This window comes from Lytechinus variegatus, chromosome 3, assembly GCF_018143015.1.
Source record: "Lytechinus variegatus isolate NC3 chromosome 3, Lvar_3.0, whole genome shotgun sequence".
Classification (NCBI taxonomy): domain Eukaryota; kingdom Metazoa; phylum Echinodermata; class Echinoidea; order Temnopleuroida; family Toxopneustidae; genus Lytechinus; species Lytechinus variegatus.
In genome coordinates, this window is record NC_054742.1 from 52,505,448 (window position 1) to 52,528,063 (window position 22,616).

At 34.4% G+C, this 22,616-nt stretch overlaps 1 protein-coding gene across 1 annotated transcript; it reads left to right on the forward strand.

Annotated features, from left to right (window-relative positions):
- The first annotated feature begins 10,078 nt into the window (after positions 1-10,078).
- LOC121411327 (centromere protein K-like) lies at positions 10,079-22,513 on the forward strand. Its single transcript, XM_041603993.1, has 9 exons — positions 10,079-10,126; positions 15,987-16,112; positions 16,837-16,896; positions 17,537-17,612; positions 18,461-18,590; positions 19,227-19,334; positions 20,381-20,504; positions 21,040-21,081; positions 21,598-22,513. Exons 2-9 carry the CDS (start codon positions 16,032-16,034, stop codon positions 21,754-21,756), a joined length of 780 nt encoding a protein of 259 aa, XP_041459927.1. The 5' UTR covers positions 10,079-10,126; positions 15,987-16,031; the 3' UTR covers positions 21,757-22,513.
- The last annotated feature ends 103 nt before the right edge of the window (positions 22,514-22,616 follow it).

Genomic DNA, 22,616 nt, shown 5'->3' on the forward strand with positions numbered 1-22,616 from the left:
ATTACCTGGTATTTTCTGATCGAGGTGAATTTCCCGATCAGAAAATACCTGGAAATGACAAACTTCGAGGCGGTCTAAAACCACCTTATAATAGCAGTCCTTGGAACTTCATCTCTCGCTAATACTCAAATAGACCTGTCCTCTTAATTCTTAATAGGGCTGCATGATGTATTGAAGATAATGAACCAATGTGACTTCAAACATCAAAGGATTGATGATATTGCTTTTGCAATGGATGAAATATTGAGTTCTGATTTCAGACAATGTTCTATATATCAAAGAAAGAAAGAAAGCGATAAAACCCAGATAAGTTCCACTTATTCAATCCAACAGGATGAAGAAAGAAAATGAAGAATCTACATGTAGTTCAACTGTTTAATATTGTCCTTTAAGTCCAAATTATGAAGGTACATACATTGGAAACATTTCTCAAATCATCTTGTTAATGCTTGTCAGTTGTTTTCACTGATGAAAAAGCATTGTCAGTTGTTTTCACTGATGAAAAAGCCTTCACCAGTGAATGCAAGAATTTCAGTATTTACCATAGTTGTCCTTGAAAGTGGATTGCGTCATGTTGACGAAAATATGTAAATATGTATACATGTATCAACAGTTATTCATTCTCTCTGTGTTAAGTGGGCCAATAGCAAATTAGTAGAAATTCACTGAACTATGGTAAGAATTTATTTTATCCTTAGTTATTGCAACAGCAAATTTTTTTATGAATAATTTCAGTGCTTGAAGTAGCACTGATAAAATATTAAAAAGTATCAAAGGTGCAGTGAGCAAAACACAGATTTGAGTATTAAATCTATAGTCCTTTTATTGACATTTTACCAAGATCACCTACAACCTTATTTTTAACCTTGAGAAATAGATCACTGGCAAAAAAAAATTGTGGTGTGTCCATATTATCAAAGAGTGTGTGGTTGATCTTGTGATTAGTTTAATCTACTTCTCATAAAAACAAACATCATAAGAAACAAGCAATAATGCATTTACCCCCCCCCCTTTCTGGTTGTAATTATGCAATACATTCCAGTAAAATATCACTTGTATTGATTTAAACAAAAAAATGTAACGGATAAGAATATCAAATAAATGAGCATAACAATCAAAATTGGATCAGGATCAGTTCAGTCAGATGTGATGTTAACATATCAAACTTTTGTTTAGTTTCACAACAAAGTGATATGACATTGGTAATATGCAGTGGAACTTAACAATTTCTTTTTGTAGTTTTATTTAGAGGAATAAAAGTACTTCTTTTGATTTCAATGAATCCTCGTTAGAATGGAACTATATACACAGTGTGATTTAATCGAGAACTCCTCTATTGTATCACATCTCCCAAAAAATGACACATTAAGAACATGCATTTCTTTGTATGCCACTGACAGTGCGGGTCTACTCATACATCCTGTATAGTGAACAGGTCATTTGCTGTATTTAAAGGAAAATAAAACAACAGAGATAGTTCATGTATCATACTGTATATGCGGATCTGTAATAGGATATCCTGGTAAGGAAGTACCAGTGTATGTATACAATTAGTTGTATGCTTTAATTCACAAGAAACCTCTACTTGATTCATAGACATACTGTAGGAGCAAATTAGTGTGTACATATATTGACATGCATTTGTCACATTGATTTCCGAAAAGTCATCATACTGATGATTTAAACCTTGGTTTGAATATCGGAAATCTAATGAAATACTTTTGTTAAGCACTATTTGGGGTATCTTGGAGGAGAATTGGGGTTTTATATACAAAATCAAAATGAAAGATAAACTGTAAATTCTTTTCCTCCTCCCACTCTTTGGGATGTACCTTTGAAATTCTGAAATCATTGTTTGGCACATCTGTAAAGAGAGTGGGTTTTAAAACACCAAAAGCCTATCATTCAAAAACATTGATTAAAGAAGCTTTTCAAAATGTAAATATGACTTTGACAAAATGGTTATTTTGTGTAAGTATGACTCTCATCAACCTGTGCAATACATTGAAATTTGTCCTTAATATTTTTTTCTTTAGATTGTGTGGCTACATTAAAGCTTAACTTAAGTTGTCCAAATAAACAATAATTCTGTGAGAAATCCTTAAATCATGGTAAATTGTTAACGGACAAGTCCACCCCAACAAAAAGTCGATTTGAATATAAAGTGGAAAATCTAACAAGCATAACACTGAAAATTTGACCAAAATTGGATGTAAAATAAAAAAGTTATGGCATTTCAAAATTTTGCTTAATTTCACAAAACAGTTACATGTGCATACTGGTTGGTATGCAAATTAGGAGACTGATGACATCATCCACTCACTATTTCTTTTGTATTTTATTATATGAAATAAATATTCTAAGTTTCTCCTCATTGTCAAGTGAAACAACGATTAATTCACCCTCAACATGTGGAATTTATAGCATTGTTTAATACTCTATGGTTCAGCCAAGAAGGTCCTTCTTGTCAAATATTTGTAAAGATATGAAATAATGTACAATTTAAAAAAGAAAAACAAAAGAAATGTTGAGTGAAGGACATCATTGACTGTCTCATTTGCATGACACTGAATTGTGCATAGAACTGTTTTGTGAAAAATAAGCGAAACTTGAAAATGTCATAACTTTCTTATTTTACATCTGATTTTGATGAATTTTTCAGCGTTGTGCTAGTTTGATTTTGCCCTATTTATTCAAATCAATATTTTTCTGTGGTGGACTTGACCTTTAACAAACTTCATGAATCCTTTAAATCAAGAGCTCATATAAAAATAGTGAGAATAGAGCTCTGAAAACCAATTGCGCCATGGACCTACATACATATTACATGTAATAGGTCCATGATTGCACCAAAACACAGGCTACACAGCTACATGTACAAATTAACAAACATGCCATCATCGCCATGCATTGCTTACATGCATGGGCACTATATTACTAAATATAGCTTGGAAAAAATCGCACTGACAGAAAGCCATAATTTGCAAAATTACTTACTAATCTGTTATTCCTTAATACTAGAATCATGTGGCACATGATTTTGATTGAATACAGACCCTTGTTGACCAGTGTTCCTGGTGTATTCCAGTCTTTCCAGATGTAAAATTCAGTGTTTGATTGTTACAACAAGTAGAAGTTGTCTTTCTGTGAATTCTTGTATTTGTGTATGTGATACACTTTGTGAGAAAATTTACCGTGTTAATTTTAATGCTTCAAGTTCATGTTATTAAAAAACAGACATTATAAGTACTAATCAATGAACAGATAATAAAAAAAGATAAATAATACATATGAAAGGTTTTTGAGGACCCTTAAAAACAGAGCTTGTGAGTGGGGTCCTACAATAAATGAAATGTAAAAAGTGAAGGAACATACTGTACAGACTAATAAGAATAAAATACAAGTACAGAAACAGCATTTTTATGCTATATTTAACCCAGATTATCAAAGAGATTTCTTTCATATTGTACTTTAAACTGATAAAGAGTTGTACAGTTCCTAATATCAGCAAATGACAAATATTATTTTCTTAATGATGATATACAGATACTTCATTTTCTTCATGTGTATGGTGGTGGATTTTCATTTCTCTGAATATATGATCTTCGGTATTATTATATTGTTATGAGTATGTAAATAATATTTGTCATTTGTTTAATCAGAATCTGTTGTTTTTCTTTCTTTTAAAAAATCCAAAAGCTGAATTATAAAAGCTGATTTACAACAACAGCCAATTGATCCTCAGTATTATTACGTTTTTTAAACATGAGTATGTAAATAATATTTGTCATTTGTTTAATTAGAATCTTGTGTTTTTCTTTCTTTTAAAAAATCCAAAAGTTGAATTATAAAAGCTGATTTACAACAACAGCTAATTTTTGTGATTTGAAACTTCAGCCTTCGATTTACATGTATACATGAATATAGACTTTATGAAACAGGAATAATTTCTCTAATAACTCACAATAATCACAGCTCTTATGATTTCATTTTATTAGTACTTTTTTCCCTTGATTGGAGATCTTTTTTTAGGTAGCAGATGCATTAATGAAATTTAGTTTTTACATTTTGTATATAATAATTGTATACCTGTAAATTGTTAATTCATAAAATTTTCTTTTATACTGTTACTCTTTTTTCCAACTGAATATGTTTCATTTGAATCTTATTTTTTCACAAATATTTCATATTGAAGCAACTGAGTTCCACAATAGTTTGCTATATCCCTGCATACTGTATATAAATCAAAATAAGGAATTGGAGGAGGTAAAAATGTATGTATTGTGTGTTGTTTTGATAATTTGCCACTTTGAGTTTTCAATAAGGCATTCAAAATCATGCTCGAAGAATTATGCATCTTTTGCATTTGTGCAGGCTTCTGACCATATCCATTAATACTCATCAACAAATTCATATGCATTCAATACCCTTTATTCATTTGTGTTATGCAAAGGTAACATTACATATGTAAATTGTTGAAGTGATATTTAGGAATTTAAAAAAACTTTGTCACATTGCATGGCCTTATCCTCATGTATAATATTTTGTATATTATGGCCTTACCATGTCCCTATAGTTTATGTTAGGCTTTGCCTCTAAATTCCTGAATTTATCAAATATTTTTCAATAAGGAGGCGCAGTAGCTCAGTCGGTAGAGCAGGGGTTTCGGATTCCAGTGTCCCGGGTTCGATTCCCACTTGGCGCGCTAGTGCTCCTTGGTAAGGCATTAATCCTCATTACCAGTTCCCTTGGAGAGGACCTTAAGACATCAGTCCTCTGGTTGCTTGCTTACAAGCATTCAATGCTTTCTTAGCAATCAGGTAAAACAAATGACCATCAATATATGTTTTCACTCTTGAAATACCTAGAAACGTTTTTACTATGTTGTTGTTTGTATATGACTATATGTACATTATTGAAACTTTGATTTATCTAAAAGAAAGGCAAAATATAATGAAACTCTGAAAGCAAAGAATTTAATATTTTTTTTCCAAAACTATTATCAATTACAGTCCCTAGGTGAAGATAAAAATCCTTTCACATTCCATTTATTATAAATTTCCTGATCCTATTGAATCTTCATTGATAAATCCCACTTTTTATGCTTTCTAACCAAGCTTGACATGAATATGTGTGAAAAAAATATATGAAAGTTGAAAACAAAATTCTGGTCAGCTTTAATCAATTTATTCCATAAAACCTTAGTATACCTTTGATGTAATTCTCGTATATTTGCAGTTTTTTCCTATTTTCTAATTGAGAAGGTTTATTTCTATAACATCTGTTACATAATTCGCTGTTTGATGATAAGAAAGGTAAGATATAGATAGGATCATCAGTTAGCTTGTGCACAGGTTCCATAACATTATGGTATTGGATGAAGTGTTTAAGATTTCAATTCTCATGTCGAAGAGCACTGTTTAAATTGTTCTTTTTCATTTCACTTTCAATTGTACCCTCCAATAGGCTTTCACAATAAATAGACATATATTGCCATCAGGAGATACAATTTTTTGTTTTTATTGTGTTTTTTAATATGAATTTTCAAAATAGGTTTTATACATGTACAATCAACTATGCATGTGTAGTGTTAATTTTTTGCTGCACCTGACCCATGTGAAGTGAATAAGTACCCAGCATGCACCAACTGCCACACCATGCTCTCAATGCGGCAGCTTGTGGTGCGCTTCTGGAGAGATTATTTTGAGACGGATGGCATTATTATAAATGCCTAGTAGTATTTTCAATGCATTTAACTTTCATGATCATGTACACTTGTATCATATTCATAATAAATAGTCCATCTTTTATCAATAAAGTTATGGTGGGCTACTTTTTTTTAAAGTGGTTAAACTGTGTTATTTCCTATGTAAGTGAGGTATGTGAAACATTAAACAGAAAGATATTATAATCACATTTATACACGTACAGTTGTACATCTGAATCATATTGCAAGGAGGTTCGTATGAGGGTAACAGTGAAGACTGAGGCATTCCGGCCTTCGGATCGAGAAAGTCGTGATCATGATGTGAAAGTCTTGTGTAATATTTTCATATTTGGTTGATAATTATCATGCAGGGTAATATATTTGGACAGTTCTCAAAAAGTAGCTTGTTCTTGATTTAAATTATGGTTGCATATACTTGGAAATGGTAAGAAAAAATGGTATGAATCCCGAAATGGAGAGTCCAGGAAGGGGTCTGTGAGAGGACAGGCAGTTTGCTTCCATGCAGGGTAAAGATTATTTTAATTAATATTTTTTAGATTAATCTTTCGGCCTGATGTTGCCATCATAATGATGAAAAGTGGCCCACGACTGCCAAATAATAAAACATGATTAAATAATGTGACAATAGTAATTAGATGGAATGGACAGTCAACCCAAACCAAATATAGCCAGGAGTCGAAGCCACTTCTTCCTGGGACTGAAACAGGGTTTCTCCCTTAACAGCCCATATGGATGCAAGCTAGGGTTGTTTAAAGGGAGCCTGGTCAGCTAGGAGTCAAGCTAGTAACCTCGACTTCTAACCTCCCCTAACTGAATTTGACTCCTCAATCAATATATTTAGCAATATTTATATATATATAATATGCCCTTGTCCCACTCTGAAATCATGACAGTAAGAATGGTTAATAATTGTGTGTCAGAGTGCGTGCATTTGTGTGTGGTGTGTGAAAGATTGAGAAAGGGAGAAAGAGAAATGGATGGAGAGGGGAAGAGATAGAAATAGAGAAATAAAGTGAGAGAGGGCATTAGATATATTGGCATGACAGTCATGTAGACTAGAAAGCAAAAAGTTGACATTAATGCGTAAACTTTTGATAAGTAAGAAGATAATGCGAGCGCGAAGCGCGAGCTGAAAAGTTAGACATTTTACCTGAAGAATTGAAATTCTACAAGCACTTTTTGTAATCGTGATAAGGATAAGTATATAACTAAACAATAAAGCGAGCTTGAAGCGCGAGCAGAAAAAATCGAGATTTACACCTAAAAATGGGACTCTATTCATGTTTGTAAATCATGGAAATGATGAGTAATTGGAAATCTTTTGATAATGCGAGCGCAAAGCGTGAGAAGGAGATTTTTTATATATTGGATAATGATTTAATTAAAGAACAAGCTGCGTATCTGAATAAACATGCACGATTTAGAATCTGGGCATTCTGAATCCCATTTCTTTATAAAGAAAATCAAATAAATCGAGCGCGAAGCGCGACTTTAAAGTATTTGATATTCCGATTTGAAAAAGGGTAAATCTAAGCTCTGTATCAGTCAAGCACTTTGCAGGAAAATTGTGAGGTGGATATGGATCACAGTTTAAAAGAGCTGATATGTTTCAATATTATTACTTTAGGGTTTGGAATAAGATCGGGACATTCTAAGAACATTATGTCATCATAATTATGAAAATGATGACTACCTTCTATTTCTCTTCCTAAGCGCGAGATGGAACTTGCCGATAATCCATTCTGAAAAAGGGCACAGTTTGATTATTAAATTAATGTATTGTTAATTAATCTAATAAGCCTATAAGAGCGCGAAATCTGTTTATATTGTGGCTTGAAAACTGGACATTAAAGTACTTTTGTAGTGAATAAGATGCATGAGTTAATATTATCTTCAACGATCAGTGCGAGCGCAAATCGCATGCCGAAATGTTTGATAAACTGTCGTGAAATGGGGATTAAGTTTGTTATAGAATTAATATATTGAGATATACATAACTCACCAATCAGATCGCGAGCGTGCAGCGCTAGCTATTATTTTTGACAATCTGGGCCCCGTAACTCAAAGATTAGCGATTAATCGCTAAATAAAATCAAGATCATCGTTGCATGCGCAATAGCGAATAATTAATACTATGACATTTTGTACGATCATGATTATTTGTATTATGGATAATTATTTGTCTTTTGTGAACAGTGTTTTGTTGATATTGATTTTGTAATACTTTGCAATATTGATTTTGAACTGAACGATTTAATGAATATTACAAAACAAAAAAAAATGCCGCAGACTGGCTAGGAACTAATCAGAATTTGTGTTATGGGGTCTTGATCTGAATAGGGATATTTTGAGAACTTTATGGAACACCGGAAAATAATAGGTACCTGACAAATCAAATTTTGCGAGCGCGCAGCGTGAGCAGAAAATTTTAATATTCAGACCCTAAAACGGACATTTTTACAGAGTACTTTTAAAAATCCCTTTGCAAATCAAACAAAATTATGCTAGTTTGATTTTAGAACTGTAATATCATGTTTGGTATGTTGACTTCAAATATTTATATTTTAAGCTTCATATTGAGCAAAATATGTTATTCACCTAAGAGACAATTCAAGCGCGAAGCGCGAGCGAAAATTTTATAAAGTGAAATTTTAAAGATTTTAAAAAGTATTTTACAAGTCTTCCCTCATCTTATTCACTAGTCTTCCTCCTCAGTGGCGTAGCTACGGGGGGGGGGGGGGGCTGGGGGCACGTGCCCCCTGAGATTTGATGTGCCCCCCAGGTTCCCCCCTGAAAAAAATTGGCAGCCAGCAAAAAATAAAGGAGAAAGAAGAAAGAAAAAGGAAAAGAAGGAGAAAGACAAGAAAAAAAAGAAGAGAAAAATAAATGGAGGAAGACGAGTGAATAAAATAATGTGAGGGGAAGACTTGCAATGTTATAAATTTTTGCTTGTGCTTCGCGCCAGAATTGCCTGTTCGATGATTTTCATATCTTGCTCAATGGGCTGATATGGAGCAAGTTTTGAAGTCAATATACAAAACATATTTTAGCTCGGTCATCGAGCTTTCATTATTTTTTTTCATTTACAAATCTAAGTGCTCTGTAAAATGTCCGTTTTATGGTCTACATAATATTTTAAGCTCACGCTGCGTGGTCACATTGTTTGATTTGCCAAGTTCATATTGTCTAGGTGTATTCCATAAAGTTCCATCAAACAAATGCATTCAGAATGCCCGGATTCTAGGTCTAAATCTAAAACATGCGCGATAGCCTGCATATTCTTTATTTAAAATGTAAATTATCCAGCCGATTCACATTGAATATCAATAATTGTCTGCTGACGCTTCACGATCGCATTATTATACCCAATTAACTGTATTCTATTTATGATTTACAAAATATGAATAGAGTGTCCCGCTTTTAGGTCTAAAATCTAAATTTTCTTCCTTAAGCGTTTCGCGCTCGCATGAATTGTTTAGTTACATACCTATCCCATTTCTTTATACAAAAAGTGCTTAGAATGACAATTTTTTTAGGTCGGAATGTAAAAAAATTGCTCCCGCTTCGCGCTCCCATTATAGAAATATATACCGTCTTCGTGGGTAAAAGCAGTCCTTAGGCTATAACAGGTCGATAATGCTAGAACAGTTAATATACATTTTTCATACATTTTTGCTCGCGCTTGGCATTCGCAATAATCATATAGTTACATGCGAATCTTTTTCAGGATCATACATAACATTGCTCAGAATATTAAATTTTCAGGACAAAATACAAGGCTTTTGAGGTTGTTTTATAAGAATAAAACTAAGTAGTGACTGATCGGGGGAAATATAGGTGAAGATGATTTCGGGCCCGTCCCCTATTGGCGAAAGTCGGATCCGCCCTTGTGACACATACACACACCGGAGAAAAATGGTTACCCCCCTGAAAAAGCAAGGACCCCCAGTGACCCCCCCCCGGAAATAAATCCTAGCTACGCCACTGTTCCTCCTCTTATGTTTCCCCTTTTTTCTCCTCTCTTTTTTCTTTCTTTCCCCCTTTCCCTCCTTTTTTCTTTTCTTTACTCCACCTATAGGGGGGCGGGCCCCTTGGCCCCCCTTGATCCGCCTATTTTACCCTATTCTCTTTCCCTCCATGTATTTCTTTATCTCCCCCGCCAAATCGAAGGTCCCTCGTTCCGCGAAATTCGAAATTGCTCGTCTGCCCTCTATTGATAGAAAGCAGACGAGCTATTTCGCGGAACGCGGGACCTTCGATTTGCCAGCTGAGAATGGAGCTGAGCGCTGGATGGAGCGACGGCTGGGATATGCGACCCCGGCGCGGCCGGCTAGGTACGTGGACGTGGCTAATTGCCGTAGCTGCCGAGGATGGGATCTTGTGAGGACCAAGGAGACGGTAAGTTCTTGGCAGACACGCCAGACAGTTCAATCGAACAACACAAAAGGAGTAAAATAGTCCAGGATAGACTTTCTTGCGATGTAACTTTTTTGTTTAGCGTTCAGAATGTACCGTATCTGTATCAAATTGGTACCGATGAAGAGAAAGATTGAATGACGGGACTTTCAACTAGGACTAGGTTTCAGTTTCGCAAGAATAAGCAATGGGGTTATCGGCGCATGCAATTCGTGTACACATTAACGGGATGGGTTTATCACGATTTTGTGAAAGAGGTATTCGAATTGCACATGAGCCAAATTACCTGGTGTAACACTTGGGTTGTGTGAAGTTATTGCTTCAGAATACAATGCAACATTATTTAGATAATTTCATATGTTTTTGTATTAACTTTCAAGTTTTGGCTCCCCCAAGTTTTGATTAGATCACTCATTCAATGAACAAGGTTATAATATAACCTTGTTCTCAGTTATATCTCCATGTGTGGCAAAATAAGGGTGGCAATGCAATGCAATGTTTGGCTTATTTTCTCTTTTTCTTTGGGGCAAATGCTTGATTTTTTTACACTGACAGTTTTCATTACACCTATTTTTCATACTACTTGGCTCTTATTTCAATTTGATTCTTTAAATCATTTTTTTTCTTAATTAAAAATAGAGATCAAAAAATGAAAATTTTCTTGCCATATATCATGGCATATTAGTCCCACCAATAGAGGGTGTACACAAAAATATGCTAAATTCAAGTTTTTGAGCGCTCTGGTGAATACAAAAATTATTCCCAAGTTACTAATGAAAAATAAATTGCAACTGTATGAAAATTAGTAATTTTGGTCACAAAAGTGATATTTTAATGATTTTTTTGAAGTGTGTGCTCTACAACATTGGCATACCATAGTCCTACCTGTAGACACTCATTCAATGAACAAGGTTATGATATAACCACTCATTCAATGAACAAGGTTATGATATAACCTTGTTCTCAGTTACATTTCCATGTGTGGCAAAATAATGGTGGCAATGTTTGGCTTAATTTCTCTTTTTATATGGGACAAATGTTTGATTTTCTTACACTGTCAGTTTTCATTACAGCTATTCATCATATAACTTGGCTCTTATGTAAATTTAATTCTTTAAATTATTTTTTTCTGAATCAAATATAGAGATTGAAAAATTGAAATTTTCTTGCCATATTACTTTCTACCAATAGAGGGCATACACAAAAAATATGCCCAAAACTCAAGTTTTTGAGCGATCTGGTGAATACAAAAATTATTCCCAAATTACTAATGAAAAATAAATTGTAATTGTATGGAAATCAGCAATTTTGGTCACAAAAGTGATATTTCAATGATTTTTCAAAGTGTGTGCTATGTACAGCATTGGCATACCATAGTCCTACCTGTAGATTCCCCACAGGCAGGATGGTTGCAGTGAACAAGTGGATATAACCTTGTTCTCACTTATATCTCCATGTGTGGCAAAATAAGGGTGGCAATGTTTGGCTTATTTTCTCTTTTTCTTTGGGGCAAATGCTTGATTTTTTTACACTGACAGTTTCCATTAGACCTGTTAATTCATACCGCTTGGCTCTTATTTAAATTTGATTCTTTATATTATTTTTTCTTAATTAAAAATAGAGATCAAAAAATGAAAATTTTCTTGCCATATTACTTTCCACCAATAGAGGGCGTACACAAAAATATGCCCAAAATTCAAGTTTTTGAGCGCTCTGGTGAATACAAAAATTATTCCCACATTACTAATGATAAACAAATTAAAACTATATGGAAATTAGTAATTTTGGTCACAAAAGTGATATTTTAATGATTTTTTTAAAGTGTGTGCTCTATACAGCATTGGCATACCATAGTCCTACCTGTAGATTCTCAACAGGCCAGATGGTAGCAGTGAACAAGTGCCTGTAGATTCACCACAGGCAGGGTGGTAGCAGTCAACAAGTGGATTAGATCTAGACTATAGTATAGTCTACTGTCTAGACTATACCGTGTCTATGCTGACCGGTCTTGTATTACCGAACATGCACATTTACTCTTTGGACTTTGCACGCTGAAATCCTGAATTAATTGGGGGGGGGGGGATAATGATGACAATCGTTTCCATGTTATTTTCTGTAGTGTAATTCAAAGTATACATATTGCACCACAGCTCAGTTTTATATTTAGAGGGAGCAATAATCAGCTCTCTTAAAACTTTTAAGTGGAGCACTGCAAAAAGGTCTTCTTTGACATGAATCTTGTCCGATTTCATAATGGATAGAGGAATGTTCACTAAGTTACAACCCACAACCAAATGAGATAAACAATCAGATATAGATCTATACAATATTCATCTCATTTAACTTTTAAATGTCATTCTTGCAAGTGTGTTTCTGCTCACAATATAATTGTGTGTTATTTACAAAACCTTGAAAGAGAATGAGGTTTTCAAGGTTGACTCTAACAGTTTGATCATTGACTGACACTCGACACTCTTGTTAAACAATTGCTGAGGCGAGTGATAAATCGCCTACCAAAAATGGTTTAAGGAGAGCGGTAGCAAGTGATCACTCTCACTCCCCTTAAAACTGAGTCCCCGGCACCATTGATACTTATTAATTTTATTAACATCCAAGAACTATTGCCTTTTATTAGCTTTATTGAAGGGAGGGGGAAAAACTAATTATTACCAGGGCTCGACACTAGCGGCGGTCCGACGGTCCCAGACCGGTAAAAATCGCTGTCGAGCCAGTAGATTTTCAGAAATTGGAAGATTTACTGGTCCGACATGACCAGTAAAAAATATTGTCGGGCCAGTAATTTTTCCAAAAATAGCAAGATTTAAGGGTCCGACATGACCAGTAATAAAAACCATTGTTGGGCCAATAACTTTTCCAGAAATGGTCAAATTCACAGCAAACCATTTCCCCGTTAAATTCTGCCATTCACACACAGAATACAGACAGAATGAATCGCACGTAAGTGTTACTAGAGTACTATACAGCATGCATACAGTGTACATGTAGTCAGCCACACAAACCACATGGTAAATTCTCCACTGGCCGCACGAACGAAGCCTGGCTAAACTCTGGCAGAAATCTCTCACATAACTGTCAAAATTCAAGGTTCATACTCATGAAAGGCTCTTATAATGTCCATATTTCCTAAAAATTGGAGCAACTCTGTCATTTGTAAGCAGTAAAAGGAGAAATTTTCACTTCTGTTTTGGTTCAAACAGATCGGGTTTCGGGTGATATCGTCTGAATACATAATAGCCCCACATATGCATTTATGTGTGTGTTGATACACTAATGGTATCTGACTTTCTTTGGTAGCTATTTTAATTGAGCCAAAAAGAAACTGATAAATTATTTATAATAGTTTTAGCTTTCTTCCTATCTTTCTTTCCTTCTTAATCTTTCTTTGTTTCTTCCCTCAATTTTTTTTGTTACTGTCTTTCTTTTTTAATTTCCCTTTTTTTCTTTAATTCATTTTTTCTTTCTATCCTTTTATAAAATATTTTCTCTATTTCCTTTTTCTCTTTCTTTCTTTCTGATATTTTCTTTCTTTAGTTTTTGAGTCCATCCATCCTATATTCTTCTCTTCCTTTCTTTCCTTCCTTCTTTTTACCCCTTTCTTCATTCTTTGTTACTTTCTTTGTTTCTTTCTTTCTTCCATCCATCATTTATTTACCCCTTTTTTTTCTTTTCTCAGCCCTTTCTTTCTTACATTCGTTCCTTCCTTTCTTCTATCTGTCTTGTTCTTTCCTTTTCCCTTTATTAATTATATCATTTTACCTTTCCTTTCTTTTTTTGACTGCTTGCTTCCTTTCTCTCCTTTATTCTTTCATTCCTTCCTTTCTTTGTCTCTCGGTCTTTCTTTTTTTCTTCCTTTCATCTATTCTTTTACCTTTTCTTTTTTTTTAATTGCTTGCTTCTTTCCTTCCCTTTCTTCCTTTATTTATTTCTTTCCTTCTATCTATCTATCTATCATTTTACCTTTCCTTCATTTCTTCCTTAATTCCTTCCTTCTTTCAATCCTTCCTTTCTTTCTTTTGTCCGTCTTTCCATCTCTCCTTTTACCCTTTCTTTTTTATTGCTTCTTCTTTCTTTCCTTTACTACTTTCTGGATTTTTTCTTTCTTTCTTATATTTGTTCCTTCTTTATTCCTTCCTTTCCTTCTTTAGTTCTTTCTTTTTTTCTTCCTTCACATCTATCCTTTCTTTACCTTTTTTTCTTCCTTTCTTTTATTCTTTTTTTTTTCCTTCCTTCCTTTCTTTCTTTCTTTCTTTCTTCGTTTCTGTCTTGCTTTCTTTTTGTCCTTCATTTCCTTCATTTTTTTTTGTTGGGGGGGGGGTAACGAAAGGCTAGAAAAATAAACTTGCGCCTTTTCTTAATGTTTTCTTTATTTTTTGGGACCAGTAGATTTTAGGTTTGGACCAGTAAAAATTTGAAAAACTGGGTATCTACTGGTCCGACATGAATAGGTTGGACCAGTAGAAAAAATGGGTTAGTGTGGAGCCCTGTTATTACAGTTGTTGGATTTAGTTGTACAAATGTGCAAAATTGCAACATCAGTGCGCATATGTTAACTTTTAATTTAGCATCAGAAAAAATATGCTTTATTGGCCCTGGCCTTATGCCCTTAAAAACTATATCCGTCCAAATCAAAGCAGGGAATTTTGATATAAAGTTCAAGATGATGAAAAGGGGCAAAAAACACATTCTCAAAGCCTTTATTTTCTCACAACATCAACATATGGCAAAAATAGCTGATCATTAAGTTTTTAAATTTTTTTAACCTTTCACACAACACACGTGTGGTACTATGGTACAATTGGTGAGTACTAATTAGTGACCAAAATATGTCACATGCGAAGAAGGATGCAATCGGAAGCTGATATCGTAAAAAGGAAAACAAAATAAAATTATGAATTAAATTTTTTGTAGGCATTTTTGTAATTCATGGACATGGTGGAAGTTTGATGACTTTAAAGAAAATATTGCGTTTGATGTAATTGAATATGAAAATGTTGGTTATTACGATCCACTGACATGTTTCAGCTCGTCTTTTACTGGAGCCAAGTTAGAAAGAAATAGGTCAGTAGATTTAGATTAGGTAATGGAGGAAGATGAGATTGAGAATTCAATGAAAGGGGAAGTTCACCCAATCCAATGGTAAACAAGGGCAGAAAAATCAGAGATCAATTTTTTTTTTGTTGAGTAAAGACTTTTTGTTGAGTAAAGTGTCATCAAGTGTGAAAGAGGTCGAGGCATATTTGCAAAGCGGTGTTGGCTCAGTCGCTCAGAGAGCGGTGTTGGCTCAGTCGGTAACGCGTCTGCCCGTCGAACCAAAGATCGTGGGTTCGAGTCCACCCCGGGCGGATGACTGAAGCCAGTGCGTTGTGTGTAAACGTCTCTCCCATGTTTCATAGATGCAGGCTGTGTTACAATGGAAAACACTCCGTCCCTCGGATAGGACGTTAAATGGAGGCCCCGTGTAGAGGAGAGTCACCACCTTTGCACGTTAAGAACCCATTGCACTATTCGTATAAGAGTAGGGGGAAACCCCGGTGTAGTGGTCCACCTGCATTCCCCAATCAGTTATATCGGGAGGAGAGACCTGCGGGTCACAGTGATTCAGTTCGCTTTTCGCCTCCCAGGCACAGGTGACGCCAAACAAATAATAATAATAATAAAAAACAAGGCCAAGGGGCACTGCACTGGTGAGATTAACACAGAGGCGTACACATTTGACTTGACAAGCTTTAAATTAAATTGTTGAGTATGTCTATGAATAAAGCGTAATTTGTGTTCCTTATTTTCTTTATTGCTTCTGTTTTACACCACCCACCCAACACAGGTCAAGGAATACTTTGAATGTTTAACCTCCAAACAAGTTGGAATCATGGCATCGCAGAATTCCAAACAAGAACCTGAATCAACATTGAAAGCAGAATGTGAAGAGTCATGGAAGCAAGTAAACAAAGTAAGTTCTCTTCTTTAAACTTTCCAAGTTCCCTCCCCCCCCCCTGTTAGAGTAGATTGCCAGTGGATTTGGCTCACCCTTTTGGGATGTGAGGTTTTATTGTCCAACTCATTATTAATTACACAAAATAGTGCCACTGATTTATTTTATCCTAAAGCCAATAAAAGTAATAAAATGACTTCAGGGTGAAGTACAGAAACATAGCTACAAGATAGACCTTACATGTAAGAGATTTACTCATTTTTCAAGTAGAGACATGCCTTTTTACTTGATGTCAGATGACATAATTAGTGCCAGAATTTTTTGTGGCAGTTTGTCTATATAATAACACTAATTTTTATGTCTGAGAAGGAGTTTGTACAAAAAAAGCAAAAGAACCCGGGTTACAGACAGTTTTCCTTGTCAGTTCACACAATCTCATGTACATATGATTCCTTGGGATCACCAGCAGAAATTTGTTCAACTTGGGTGAGATTCAACTATAGAGCTGTAAAAGTAATAAGTCTTGTTTTTGCATTACTGCAAAAGAAAGATTATTGAATGGAAAATTGAGAAGGAAACAGAACTTGCTTGATGCATTCATTGCGATGTCATTGACCAGACAAATGATTAACATAAAAGTAGATTGTTTCATTATACTTCTGGTAAAGGGCCCAATATAAGATTAGTGAGGTAATGATTGCTAGATACTTTGTTTCCATTTTTTCTTCTTGGACAACTTTAGAACCAAGCTGTCTTGCTATCACAGCCGATACATGGACCGGTTGGAGACTCACAGAATGCTGTAAGTCTAAAAAGACAAACCATCTTATCTGATATTGATAGGAATTTGTATGTTAAGAATGGTTGTTTCATAAACCCATGATGTGATCAACTCTTTTAAATTAAACAAAAGCTTGATCTTATTTGTGAAAAAGTTGGACATATGATTGTAATGTTAAAGTCTCATACTATAATTTGACAAAACCAACCCATTATTTGAAAATGATATCACTCTGCATTGACAGGGCTATAAGGCACATTATTTCATTATAGCAGTCACTTAAAATTATGAACAAGTTTGTGAATTTGCATAACTAAAGTATTTATTTTCATTTTTATTAAATTCAAACCAAAATTTGTTTGTTTTTATGGGTATTTCAACTTTTTATTGGTAACATCTTGTAGAGCTGCTAGAACTCAATTCATTAAGACCAAAAAATGTCAAGTTGATGGTAAATGCATCTAGCCCTCCATATACAGTGTATATGGTGATTTTATTGCCAATTTATTTGGCTTTTTAGTCATATATGATTTACATCCACTTTTAAACTTAATAAACATTTCTTATGATATTCCTTTAGAAATTAAATATACTTTGTGTGCAATGTTTGTTTGCTTTTGTATGATAGTTTGCATTTTCATTTTTGTAACCCATTCAATAGCTGCCTGCCATATTGAAGATGAAGGAAAGATGTCTTCAAGGAGAAATCAATGCTGTTAAAGCAAAAAAGATTCAAGGTAAATTATATCTCAGTTTCTTATGTGACAATACAATATGATTCCCCCAATGTTTCATACCTCTTTTTTCCCTCTAACTGTAAAAGTTTCTACCATATTTCATTTACAATTTTGACAGTTGTGGTTTCAATGGTTTATCACTGTAGTGATGGTAATATTTTCAGAAACACCAAGTTTAAAGACCAGCTTTGCACTAGATTTTCTGCTATTTAGTGAAAGGAGGTCAAGAAATTATGCATAAACAACACATTAGCTATTCTCTCCGAATATATTCTGTGTCACATAAAGCTATTTTAGGTACACACAATTTTAAGTGCAACTTGGACTTGGACATGTTCGTGGTGCTAAATCAGATTCTCAATAATTTTATTACTAAGAATCTATTTGTCTACACATAGGCCCGTATTCTGAAGTCAGGTTTAACTTAGACCATGGTTTAACTCTACTAAAAATATGGGGAGCCACAAATTCAAAAATTCTTGTTTGTATTGTATATTTCTTATGGTTGCTATCTTGTTTCCTTTCACTTTCATAATGAAGAAAAATACCTCAGATATCATTCATAGACAATTATGGACGATTTGAGTGTCAAATGAGTTAATAAATTGGATGTGTCTTGTTAGGGATTTGTGTCCCTATTGGCTCTCTATATTGAAACCACAATTTTAAACCAGGGTTTAATTTAAACCTGAGTTCAGAATACGGGCCATATATTCCAATCCAAGTTAAGAATATTAATTTCACTGCTCCAGATCCTTAACCTAATCTTTTATCCCATTTCATTCCTGTTTATAATATTTCAGTCTCTCAGATTTACGACCATGCCATATTTTATTTCCCACTTTCAGTGCTTCCTAATGATCAAGTGATTTTAGAATCCTTGTTGAAAGAGGAGCTGCAAAAGAATGTTTCCCAGCTAGAGGAGTGTCTCTCTGTGGTGGAAGGGAGACGGAGAGAGCTGGAAGATGATCTTGCCAGGTAAATACAGTAGTGACATGGAGTTACAGTCTCATTTAGAAAACTAGAGTTCTTATGATTTTAATGCCTCAGCCCACCTGGGCCCCGTCTTATGAAGAGTAGCGATTGATCCGATAAATCGCAACTATGGATGGCCAGCAACGTCAACATCTATAATGCATGTTTGTTCAAAATATTTTCTAACTATGATGTATGTTCATGCATTCATTGTTTTCTTGAGAATTCACTGTGCTTTTTTTTGTTTACAAAGGACACGGTGCAAATTTCCTGTAGAAAAAAATTATGACACTGATGGATTTCCGTAGAGCTATGATTGATTGTATCAATCATAACTCTTTGTAAGATGGGGACCTGAAATCTATGGCTACTTGAGGCATTGGGTTTTTGTGCAATTTTTTCATCTGTCGTTTTCATGATATTAAAGAATTGTTTGACATTGATGATTTGATAATTTGGGAGGTTATCAAGGTCAAAGAAAAGGTAATTTTTTCTATTGTCTCACAGTTCGACTTTTGTTGCCATCATGTTTGAATTCAATGGAATATGTGAATGTAATTATCTGTATATCTGTCGGTTTGTCTGCCTAAAAAGATGTGGATATTCATCTATGTCTTTATAACTGTCTTTGCACTGCAGGCAAAATGAGTTATTATCACAACATCAGGATATGAATAGAGCTTTAGAATCCAGATTGAGAGAAGCAAAAGAAGGAGGAGGAAAGAAGTCAAGGCTTAGTGAAGATGGGTATGTCACCAACAGTTCTTATTCCTATTGTGGTATTATATTATTACAAGGGGACAGACATTTTAAGATACAAATGGTTAATGATATTCAGTATTTGTTGTAAGCTACTGAAATCTGTGTATCTGATTGGCTCAGTGCAAAATGCCCAGGGAAATCACTATTTGTTCCATGAATGATTGAATGCATGTTACCAGTTGATGTCTCTAAAGGAATCTCTTTTGTTGACAATGTTTGTGCACAGCTTCCTTAATATGGCCCTGTACTCTGATCATAAAGAAAATACAATTTTACTAAATAAAATTATTTACCAATTATCATCATTCAAAGACCATTCAATTGAAGGAAGAGTAATGCTAAAGTTAAAGAATATGCTCTTGGTCATTACAAAATTCATAATTTAAGGAGAATTCTGGCAAGATATGTTCGAGTGAAGCATTCTTATTAAATAGTGTTATACATGTACAATCCAAATTACTTGTACTTCTATGGAGAAAGAAATGGACTCTCCTTTGGGAGCTGTATTGTCAGCTTATTTTAATAAGGAGTTTTCCTATTGAATTAAAAACCAGACAAATGATTTTAAACAAAAAAATTCTTGATTCTTATTTTGACTTTCAGTAGTTGTGTGTGAAATCGTAGGAATTTTATTTTTTTTCCAGCGTTTGACTTACCATACAATCAATGTGTGTGCATTCAAAATTGATCTCTATAGATTATAGATACAGTCAGTGGTGTGAATTACAGTCATTGGTGTGCATACCTTAACAGATGTCACCCAGGCTAATGCAGATACATGGTGTGAAACTTATTGACATGTTTCACATGAAAAATAATTTTCAATACTTATTGGGGCATTACAAGAAACTTTGTTCAATTCCAAATCAATTGAATATCCAAAAATCAAGCATTGATTAAATGCAATTTTGTTGATGATTTTCATGTATTATTACATTTAAACTTCCTTGGTGTTTTACTTGATTGAATGTGTAAATAAAACTCCCCTTTTATGTAGTTAATATTTTATATTATTTTTTTTTTCTTCCCAGTCAAATAAAGATATTGAAGAGGAAGCAGGAGAAAGCCCGTGAAGTTCACAAGGTTCTCCTGAATCAGATAGGAAACTTTGTTGGAAAACATTTCCCCTTGCCTGATACATCAAAGAAGCGACAGGTATGTCTTTCTGATTGTTTTGTAAAGTTCCCTGAAAGAAGATATTCAAGCTTCTAGACAATAGGACTGTAGTACTGGATTTACGTAAATACTTCATAACCATAACCGTTTTGCTAGCTTTTTAGTACCTCCACCCACAGTAGGTGAGAGTCATTATTTTTGTTCTGTTTTTTTTAATATTCTTAAGACTTTTTTTACCCACCAATTTTGTGTAATGTGAGATTTACCAATCTTAAAATGTAATTTTAAACAGTAAATTAGAGTACAATTTCGTAAATTTCATTGAGACTTTATAGAGAAAGGATTACAGGGGACAGTTAGTTGTAATGATGGGTATTTATAGTACATGACAAAACATCTATCAATAAATTGAAAAAGTAAAAGAGGAGCTCCATGATATTTGTTTTATTTTATGTGTGTGTGTGTTTGTAAGGGAATTTAGAGATTGAGCTACTTGTAATGCTGGGGAAAGGAGCATAAAAGAGTGTGGGTCAAAAAGGATCACTCATGTATCTTCATATTTTTGTACTTACAGGCAGAACAGATTCAGTACAAATCACTCCTAGAGATAATTGAGGTATACTTGCTTTAATTTTGATATGAAATGAATCAGGAATTATTTGATTATTCAAAGATATTGCATGAACTTTTTTTTCTATGGCCCAACTCATTTCTTTGTATAAAAGGCATCTTATTTCTTAGGTTTTAAACTGTTCAATATTATATCATCTTTTGTGAAGATACAGTACACATGATCATTATACGGTAATAGATTATTGCGTTTCTTTGAATAGATTTTCTGTAATTGTTTTTATACCAATTCAAAGGCAACCGTTATATTGAATGTTGTAGGTTTATCAGTTAGGTTTCTGTTTGGTGACATTGTTTATAAATACTTTCTTATCTCTCAATTTTTTTCAAACTCAGATATTCATGTCTAATTTGTTTTGAATAATTGTTCGTGATGATAGTAATGATAGTCAGAAACACTCCTGTGAATTTAAAAACTTTTGACAATTTTCGCACCCAAGATACTATATTTGTTTGCTAATCAATGATACAACAAATTTCTTCTTTCTCTCTCTTTTTCAAGATCTTGATGAACAAAGGGATGGATGGTGGCACTGATCCATATGTTTTCATGCATGAAACATTTTGGCCTCCTTACATAGAACTCTTACTTCGCTGTGATATAGCATCCAGACATCCACAAGATGCCAACCGTATAAGACTGGTACCTCTCCATCTCTAAATATGGTTAACTCTACAAAACTGGAGTGTTATATTCACATAGAACTTTTACTTCACTGTGCCAGCATCCAGACATCTGTAAGAAGAAGCCAGGCAACTGTATCAGACTGGTTTTTCTCCATCTCTAAATATGTTGGTTAATAAACTCTGAACAGCGGGAATATCAATGTTTTGCAGTCTTACATTGCTGCAATACCATCTTGACATCCCCAAGATACCAACCAGGGGAGCATTTCATCAACATTTCTGTCCGACAAGTCGTCAATTCTGACAACTTCCCTTGATTTTGATTGACTGAGCACTGTTCATATGGTAATTGTCGGATAAATGGGACTTGTCAGATAAAACGTCCAAGTCTTTTCATGAAACGCTCCCCAGGCTTGATGCCAATTGTATCAGACTGGTTCCTCTGAATCCTCTCCACATTGAATGATAGACCCTGAAGAGTTGAGGCTTTTACATTGCAACATGATGTGTCAAGCCTTTCTAAATGGAACGGAACTACTATAATGCGAAGTTCGCTTGCTGTTGTATTGACCTTTGACTTGTTGACTTTATCTCAATAGAGACCTTTCGTTTTCTGTGACGAGCCATGTGGACGTACGAGATTAAGGAATTTTGGGAGCGCTGCGCATGCGCGAAGTAATCTGTGATGAGCCTTTTCGTTCACTGCCCAAATCTGTGACTGGTATTTGAGGGTTTTGACGTTCGGTGTCATAGTGCTCGAACGAGCGCTAGTTCGTACATGATGACGTCATCCAAGCTTAGCAAAAATGAATGAAGCCGCATCAACATTCGAGTTTCGTTGATTCAGCAGGGCTGGTAAACTGCAAATTACTGCTTGTTACCAGCTTTTCAGAC